The 9,235-nt window shown below is 45.5% G+C and overlaps 1 protein-coding gene across 1 annotated transcript in view; it reads right to left on the bottom strand.

The window, feature by feature from the left end:
* Positions 1-6,098: 6,098 nt before the first annotated feature.
* LOC120949804 (ankyrin-3) overlaps positions 6,099-9,235 on the bottom strand; it is a 39,287-nt gene continuing 36,150 nt past the window's right edge. Inside the window, exons 5-9 of the mRNA XM_040367330.2 lie at positions 8,827-9,189; positions 8,592-8,745; positions 8,351-8,529; positions 8,176-8,279; positions 6,099-8,092 (exon numbers count right to left, since the gene is read on the bottom strand). Of these exons, the coding sequence (XP_040223264.1) occupies positions 7,082-8,092; positions 8,176-8,279; positions 8,351-8,529; positions 8,592-8,745; positions 8,827-9,189 (1,811 nt within the window). The 3' untranslated portion in view covers positions 6,099-7,081. The remainder of the gene's footprint in view (positions 8,093-8,175; positions 8,280-8,350; positions 8,530-8,591; positions 8,746-8,826; positions 9,190-9,235) is intronic.

The raw sequence follows: 9,235 nt of genomic DNA, 5'->3' as shown, positions 1-9,235 counted from the left end.
ACGTTTGCGCACAAAGGATCGGGAGACAGCAGCAGTATTTCGAGTTTTCGAAACGTGTCTAGTAATAATTTGTTTTAAATTTTCCCGCTGTAAATCCCCGACACCCTGGTCCGTAACACTTCTAAGCGGGGAGCGATCGGTTCGCTTTTGTCTCGTAATAGCATTACATATTTGCACGAGTGTTTCCAAAAACCGATTGCCAATTTCCATTAGCACCCATGGGCCAGGGATGTTCGGTTTGGCACATGGTTTTGCACGAAAAAACGGGAAACACGTGTCGAGAGATGAAGCTGTGTATATGCACTTGATGCTCATTGTTTTGGCGCGCTTGCCAATTTCCCATCCGCGGCTGGCTGGCCAACAACGCATTAACTGTGAAACATTTAGCACGTGGCGTGTTTTTGCCTGTGAAAACATAGGCTAGAACAACTCGAGAAATCGCAAATAATACTGTTGAGCACCGTTCAACTCTACAGCTGAGTAAAGGGATGTACGCAGAGGGGTCGTTTTTGATTGATTCCTCTTAATTTGAATTCACATTACACTAATAACGTTTCTTATGAGCGGTTCCGTTGCCAAAGGCGGCTAACCTAAATGGTGAACGTTTTTATTCTGTATAATTTTTAGAACAACATCAGCGGGTTTTGCTTCACGCATTCGTCTGGCCTGATCGATTCCATTATTCCGTGACTGCATCTGTATAAATATACATTTGCAAAGCTGCTCATCCAACGCTTCTGTCTGGCCGGTTGGTGTGCAGTTTTGGTTTGAAAAAGGAAGTAAAAAAATGTTTTAAAATGTATCTAGAACGAAAAGCATCGTCAAGCACGTTTACTACTTCTCAAAGCGTGTGTGTGTGGTTTTGTTTGGTTGTTGATGTTGATCTACTCATTTCGTACAACTCTACCTCCTTCTGCTTCATTCTGAAATCTCTAATTTTGGCTCAAATCACCACGCTCGGACAACAAAGGAGCGCACCTCCTCACGCGTGTTATGCACGGATGAGCGTTGTTCGAATTGCAATTTCCTTGTTTGAGTAGCTGGAAGAGAATGGGCTGGCTGGTTTTTGCCGCTGTTTCTGGTTCTCAAAAAATGGACGCACTGGTTTTTGTTTGTTGTTGCTGTTTACTGTTTGCTGCCAAAGGCTATTACGGCTTTTACATGCCTATTTCATAGTCATTTTGTAAAAAAAAAACATACCATTAAGTAGAAAAGCTTTTACATATTCTTAGCTAATGGAAGGGAAGGATAAGTGTTCGACAAAGGAGTCGCAACAGTGGTTACCTTGGGTGGTCAGACATGAATGAATATTGGCAATATGTCCATAAAATCGTAACGATCATCACAGCACAACAATTGGTACGAGTTTTTAAGGATTTAATGTTAATGGTTTTGTGAGCATAACTAGAACTGGACCTTCGAACCTTCAAAACTAATGTTGATCTTTTCCCATTATGTTTGTCTGTATCTTTTAGGTTCGTGGATAGAATGTATCGAGCTTCTTCTTCTTTTTCTTTTTGAAATAACGATCTAGGCGATCACATCGGCCTATAAAAGGTTTCCGAGACCTGTTTAGAGAGCACCACGCACGCCCGAATAATCAGTCTTTGCTACATTCTTTTGGGAATCGATTCAGTCCGGTCTTGTAGGAGCCGACGGGTGTATCTAATAGACCACCGGGCCGCTCCAATGTATCTAACATATTGATCAATACTGTTAAGCTGTACTGTTCTGTACACCGTGCATCACAGATGATTAAAGGTATTGGCACGTGGGATCTTACATGTCCGGATCATTGTGTGATCTTACACGACTTGAAGTGGAAATAATTATCGTCTCGACGCTTCATTGTTTTTTTTCCATACATTCAGTACCCTGCAATCGGCCGAGTAATAATTTACCTTAATGCAGCTCAAGGATAATCGGGCAGGCAGAGTAGTATAAATTGAGTCCAATATTTAGTCGCTTAAATACTTGTATCGATCTCTCAAAAAGTATCAAAAAGACTAACAAGATCCTCACCTGAGTCTTCAGTCAAGCTAAGCAACCGAAATTTGGCACGATCTCTCTCTCTCTCTCTCTCTCCTGCATGTCTGCAGGAAGGTAGTCTGTGGGCTTATCTTGGATGAAGGTAGTTAGGTTGTGCTCAACTTTAATCCTCTCTAACCCATTTGAACTTCAGCGTTAAGTCGTACTTCAGATGTCTTGCATACGTACATGTGTATCAAGGTGTTTTGGGAAGGATATTTTTCCTCGCTTTCTTCTGTTTCAATGCTGGTCAATATAGCGATACAAATCTTTACCAAAAGTTCACTTAACATCCCATAAATGTTTGAAACGATGACATTACCTCAATAGAGATGTTAGCATTTAATTTAATACAGTGCCCACAAAAAGTATACCATCATTATGGAAATGACCCTACCCTGTAATCGTCCACCTTAAAAGGACTCTCTAAAGGCTTCATATCCTCCGTCCCAAAAGAGGCTTTGCCTTTCCTCCGATTGGCTCGCCGGTTCCATAATGAACGTTAATTTGTGAATGTCCTTAACTTGTTGTACCTCTCCCAAAGGTCGTGCAAAATGACCCGACAGAGGGACAACCCAGTGCGCGCGGATGTGCGCGATCTGTGTACGCATCGCAGTGTACTACGGAGTGGGTTTCATTAAATCCCAAGCGCAGCAACCTTCCCTGGTGGCAATGTTATTGGAGCTTGCGAACCCCAATCAAACCTGCCCCAACCGTTCGATACTCTCCCGCCTGGGGGAACAAAAAAAAAAAGCAACCGACGACAAATCAACGCACCACCAATTGCCAATTCCCCTGCAGCTTCCGCCGGCAATGTCTCATTAGCGGCGTACGCGCACACGGGTTGCAGCGCCTCCGAAAGCCAGATCCAAAGTCAAATGGTGATCTTACTCGAGGACAGAACGAAATTGCCGTCATGCCGCGTCCGCGTCTCCGTGGGATCATCCACTGGCCGGTGTAGGTCCCCTACTCCGCTTTACCTTCCGGTCTTTGCTCAGATCACCTGTTGTCATAGCAGCAGCAGCAGTAGCGTGCTGCAGCGTGGCGGAATGTTTGCTTCAGTTCCGTTCCAACCGAGCTACCTTTCGTTGCATGCCCACCTGCCCGCACGCTTTTTCCTTCACCCTGCACAGAGGTTGACCATGTGGGAGGACACGGTCCTGACATTGTCATGAGGTCTTGATGTTTTTTTTCAATAGTCGCTGTCGTCTAATTCGGTATGTTGCTGAAACTAATCGTCTAGAATCATCCGGTTTCCCCGCCGCCGGTAGTTTTGCTTTGCTGATGCAAAGAAGGGGGAGGGTAGCGAGGAAGTAAAAAAATCAAGAATCTAAAGCCAACGCAAAGACGGAACACAGACGGCGTTAATCTGGCAATTCAGAAGGTTAAATAGTTAAGCGGGGCGCAAATATGGAGAGCATAATAAGTACATTACGCAGAATTCTTCGTGCGGCAGCTTTAGATAAAGTCATATAGTTTATCTATCCAGGGCTTAAAACAACTCAATCTACACAACCTATTACAAGTTTTGGTTTTTTTTTTTTTTTTTTTTTTTTTTGCGAAAAATGGTTTTAAAGCAGCTTTGGTGACCTTTCCTAATCCAAATTAGAATTACTCCAGTAACTACTCCTTCTCTCTCTCTCTCTCTCTCTCTCTCTCTCTCTCTCTCTCTCTCTCTCTCTCTCAATCTCTCTCGAATGTGAATGTTTATTCTTTCCGACTCTTTTTTTTTCTTCTCGCCCCATTCCCCTTTACGTTACCGTCCGGCATTACACCTTGATCCTCGCTCATTTACCATTCGAGGGCGACCTTCTTCTGCGCGCGAAAAGGAACGGCCACGTTCGAGAGCAGCACTTGCAGCTCACTGCGGTGGGAAAAATATGACAGGTTCACACGACTTTATGGCTCCGATGACTCCTACCGTCGTCTATGATAGTCCCGGCGATTGCCAAACGTTTTCGGTACGCATTTCCTTTTTCCGCTTTTTGCTTGGTGACTTGGTCGGTCTGCTCCCGAAGGCCTACCTCACCACGAAACTGTGCAGCCCCCATTAGAGCACGCCGCGGCGATGGTATCCAGGAAGGCAGCGAGATAGTTTAGGCTGATGATTGTTCACGATTTTTTGAAGAGATTGTGTTGTGTGAGGTTTTTTTGTGGGAAGGGGGTTCTTTTTCGCCTTTCATATTTGCACACTGGCATGCATGCACGCCGCCGTCCGTGTGCCGAAAGTGCTTCGATCTGCGATCATTACTGGCAGCTGAAATTAGCAGGAAGTTGCGGCCCAAGGTCAGGTTCAGGTTCGGCAGACAGGCGGCAGGGATTTACCCATAACCAGCCGTTTCCGATATTAACATGCAGATCTTTACGGCACAGTCTGCAATAGAATGCTCGAATCAATATTTTACTATAGTTTACCGTTACTTGCTATATCAATGTCATTTGTTTGTGCTTTTTTCTTAAGTTTGCTGCACGATTTGAACTCGTTCAATGAGCAATTCCCACATCACACATAGCATGGTTTGTATGTGCAAGGATCGGAAATTCAAACAATCAATCATACAATCCTTGAACCACGCACGCTGCTGATAGTAATCTAATACACTAACACCTGAACTTGTTTCTAGTGAATGTTTGAACTCTTTTATAACTATATAAAACCAACCCAAGCTTAAACGTGCGCAATTATTCCTCTATTGCTTAATGGTCAACGGTTATGTCAACAAAACAACAGACCGATGATTCGTCGTGTGGGCGATCTTTGGCAGCATTCATTACCCCGCCCCCTCTCCCTCTAGAAGGTGTAACTATTCCTATCGATTTCGTTCCGGTTGACCAACCAGCAGACCCCTGGTGGAATGCGTGTAAAGTAGTCGCACCACCGTAGTTGTTCTAAGGAGGGTGCGATTGTGGAAATTTGATCGTTAAAACGCAACCCGTGTCCGTGTCTAGCCACGCTGGTGCTGTCGATCTGGTCGTATCGCGTAGCACATGTAGCGCCTTATAGCTAATGATATTATTACTAGCATCGTTTACAGAACATTTAATACCGTTTGGGACGAGACACGGTTGATTGGTTTGTGGTGTGGTTGTTACTGTTTAATTTGATGTTTTCGTTCCCAATTAACATGATACACAGCCGATACACACTATCGAGTAATGGAGCCAAAATTCGAATATCAATGGACCCAATTCGAACGATGTTTCGACCCATGTGCGCGCGCGTGTGTGTGTGTGGTAATGCCTCGGGCTAAACGTGCGAAAGGCCTAATTAGATACCCGTTGAGACAGGCGTAAAATCAATTTCCTGTCACACACACACACTCTTGGCGACAGGTGTTAAGTATTGGTTCCCTCCCCCAGGGCTTGATGTACCCCCGGTACAGGAAATGTGCCTGTTTTGGGACAAAAAGGGTGTGTTTGCTACCCAAGGGTCAGTCAGGTATGGTTTTATTATTGATTTCGGAACTAAGCCGGATCTTCCAGTTAAGATGGATGGATTCGGACCAAGTGTTTATGATTTGTCTGGCAGCAGGCGAAGAAACGTTTAAAAAAACTTTGAATATTTTTGTTATGTTCATGACGAATCTACCCGTCGAATGAGAGCTTCCTGGGCAATGGCGACACTTTAAAAACTCCCCCAGAGGCGCCAGTAGAGATCAAATGCATTACATTTCCTGTCTGGGCCATTGCATTTTCATATTGCGATTGGCCATTCATTTTTATTGGCCCGTCAGTAGAACAATAAAAAAAACTCAATTTATTTTTCCAAACTCTTTATTACTTTCACATTTGCATGCAAACCCGTCGAATATTTTGTATGCCACATTGGTTGGACAGCTCCTTACAAACGGATTGTTCACGGCACAGCGCACAAAATACTTTCTTTCGCATCTTCCTTTTCCTTTCTCTTCCGTTCCGCGCCATCTACAATGTATGCTCAGTTTTAAGTTTGATTGATTTTTCAGTCCTATCTGAAGTGTGTTGAAGAAATTCGGTGTTTTCCAAGCGGCGAAACTCCCCCTTTGCTCCGCCCCCTCCGCCCATACATTCACATTGTACACACGCTTGCATATATTTTGTTTGATATATTTGTTCGTTTGTTCGTGACGACTGCTCCTGCTGACGTGCAACCGGAAGCCAGTGTGTGTTTGTGTGCCTGATCGTATAATTTCGTTAGTCATATCTACTGCATCGATGTTGCTTCATGTGCACACCACTACCACCACCACCAGCACACTCTCCATTTTCCGCCTCCAACTCCGGCTGCACGAGCGCATGTACTTGTTTATCTAACCAACTACCTATAAAAGTGTGGATCCTTAGTAAACGCTACAACATATTTACATTATACACACAACACACATACATATTTTCATGTTCTTTTTTTTGCTAGCTCACTGCGAGCTTTACAATATTTATACGTGTACGATTGTTTTCATTTTTTGTTTACGGGCTGTTTAGGACACATCGATTAGGCTTTGGGGCGCGTAATCCTCCTTCATGGACGCGTTTCCTGGCGCTTTCGTTTATAGCTACATTCGATTGGGAGTGTTTTTTTTTTTTGTTTCTTCTTCAGATCATTTTACGGTCAGCTACGGTTGAAAAACGACTTAAACTAAAGATGTCTTTGTTCGTGGCATAAGATTGCTTTGGAGATCCTTAGCTATATTCTTTTAACTAGCGAGTGTATCTAATTGAATGCTGAAAAGTCTTAATTAAAATGTAGAGAGTGACAGAGAAAAAAAGACGTACAGTTAATGGAGAGTAACGAAACGGATTTTTTTTAATTTTACAAAACTAATCTAAACTATCTAGACTGTATCCTAAAAGGGAAATGAAAATGAAGGGAAATAAACCGTCGGTCTGATAGATAAACGATCGCTGCTACTTGCTTTATCTTCGGGCACGTTAACGATACACAACAAAACAAACAACTAGCTATCGCAGCACCTAATGAAAGAGATCTCGAGAGAAAGCGTTAACTCTCGTGTTGTTTTTTTTTCTTCTTCTTAACTTACGGCTCATCCCCGCTCGTGTTCGTCCGTCAGCGGCTCTACTTGTCGAAGTTCATCACGTACTCTTTCAACGGACCGGGCAGATTCAGCCGCGCTATGTTCGGGGCCAGCTTCTTGTCCAGGCTGTTGTAGATGCAGACGCGGCACAGCTGCTTCAGGCTGCGCGGCTTCTTGTACAGCGTAATGATTAGGTGGCGCAGGTTGTCGATCGACCGGTGCGGCACCTGCGCGATCAGCAGATTGTGCAGCGTCTTCAGGCAGTTGAACAGTGGTTCGTGCTTCATCGAGTAGTAGAACAGGTAGATGATGCGCTGGTACGTTTGCTCCCGGTCGAGCAGAATGAACTCTTTGCGCGTGATCAGCATAATGTAGTAGAACAGCAGATAGTTGCGCGCATTGTTGCGGAACGAGCTGCGCAGGTTTTCGTTCCCATTCGAGGGACCGCCTGTGCCCGACCCGCCCGGTCCACCGCCGTTCCCGTTTGCCGCTGAGGAAGCACCACCGCCTCCTCCTCCAGCACCGCCCGTCACCACCACTCCACCCGGTCCGCCGTTGCTGGGGCCGCCGGTACTGCTGGCACCGCCGGAGGCGGCAGCATCCACCGCACCACCCGGTGCGGCACCACGTATACCGCCGAAGTTGATGAAATCGTTTACGAAAATGATGGAAGAGTTGCTGCTGCTCGCCCCGTTCGCCATCAGCTTGTTGCTGAGCGAAATGTTCGGATCGATGCCGTACTGGATCAGCAGCAGCAGCAGCTCGTACACGCACAGAATGTCCGGGCAGGTGCGCACGTTGACGATCATGTCGATCACCGACTGCAGGATGTGCTGGGAGGTGATGTTGCAGTCCAGCCCGTACTGCAGCAGCAGCAGGAGAATGTTTTTGATAAAGTCAAAGTTGGCGCGTTTCTGGATATCACAGTTGAGCGTAAAGTTCTCGGAGACGGTGAAGATGAGCACGTGGAGCGGCGTCAGGTTGGAGCGATAGGAGCAGTTTGGATTGGCGCCGTTTTGTAACAGTATTCGAATGCAGTTCAAATAGCAGACCTACAAGTGAAATGGATATAAATTTTAGAAAATCCATTAAAACGGTGTGAGAAATTATGATTGGTATACATTTACGAAAATACCTTCATTGAGTGTGTGAAATGGTGCAGCGGATCCTTGTTGATAAGTGGCACTAAACAGACCATAATAGGAACGGATCCATCCCGACCAACAATATTGGGGTCTCCTGCAATCAAATAAAGATATTTTTTGCTCAGATCTCATACAAATTTCTTTTATCCTCATCTCTCTACTTACCTCCTTCTTTGATGAGCATGTTCAGCAGCTCGTAGCAAACCTCCCAGTCTCGTATATGGCGAAAGACGCAGGCAAGCGCACTGTTTCCTGTTTGATTGATTGAGCTCTTAGCACCGTTCTGCAGTAGAAAGCGCACCAAATGCAACACATCCCATTTGTTCCACTTGTCGTAGCCATATCTGCAATAAACCATTTGTTAAGTAGTTTCCTCCTGAGGGGGTGACTTGTTCACTACACATACCTGGCCTCCTCTAGGGCATACCGGACGATGATCGCGTGCAGTGGGGTGTTGCCCAAAGAATCGGGACTATTGATCAGTTCCTTGCAGCCCCGTTCCAACAGTATACGAATTGTGGTGAGTGTGTCTTCGGCCGATTTTCTCGCCGCCAGGATTACTAAAAAAGAATAAATTTCGATAACGTTACTTGCACATGTTCTGCTTGTACAATATTGCATGATTTCGTTCGTGAACGTACCAACATGCAGCAGCGTCATTTGCTGCGTGCAGGTGCGCACCGTCGTGATGGCACCGTGCTGTATCAGCAGCTCCAGAAAGCGTCCATCGTGCAGCACCGCCTGGTGGATCGGGTAGTACTCGTCCTTGATCAGATTGATCTCGTCCGAGCGCGTCTGGACGAGATGCTGCACACACTTCCAGGCGCCCCGCTCGCAGGCAATGTGCAGCAGCGGCTTCCGCACCCGGAACGGCATCCACGGTTCCTCCATCTTTTGAGCCAGTATGTTCAGCACGTTGATCTGATCGCCATCGATCGCGTAGCAGACGGCATTCTGCAGCTTCGTGTTCGGTCGCTCGCAAACCCTCACATCGTCGCCTTGATCTATGTGTTAAGAGAGAAAAAACAAAAAATCATTCCAATTGTTGCA

This window comes from Anopheles coluzzii, chromosome 2 (assembly GCF_943734685.1).
Source record: "Anopheles coluzzii chromosome 2, AcolN3, whole genome shotgun sequence".
In the NCBI taxonomy this organism is placed as follows: domain Eukaryota; kingdom Metazoa; phylum Arthropoda; class Insecta; order Diptera; family Culicidae; genus Anopheles; species Anopheles coluzzii.
The sequence above is the reverse complement of the archived record's forward strand: the minus strand, read 5'-3'. Positions and strand labels throughout refer to the sequence as shown.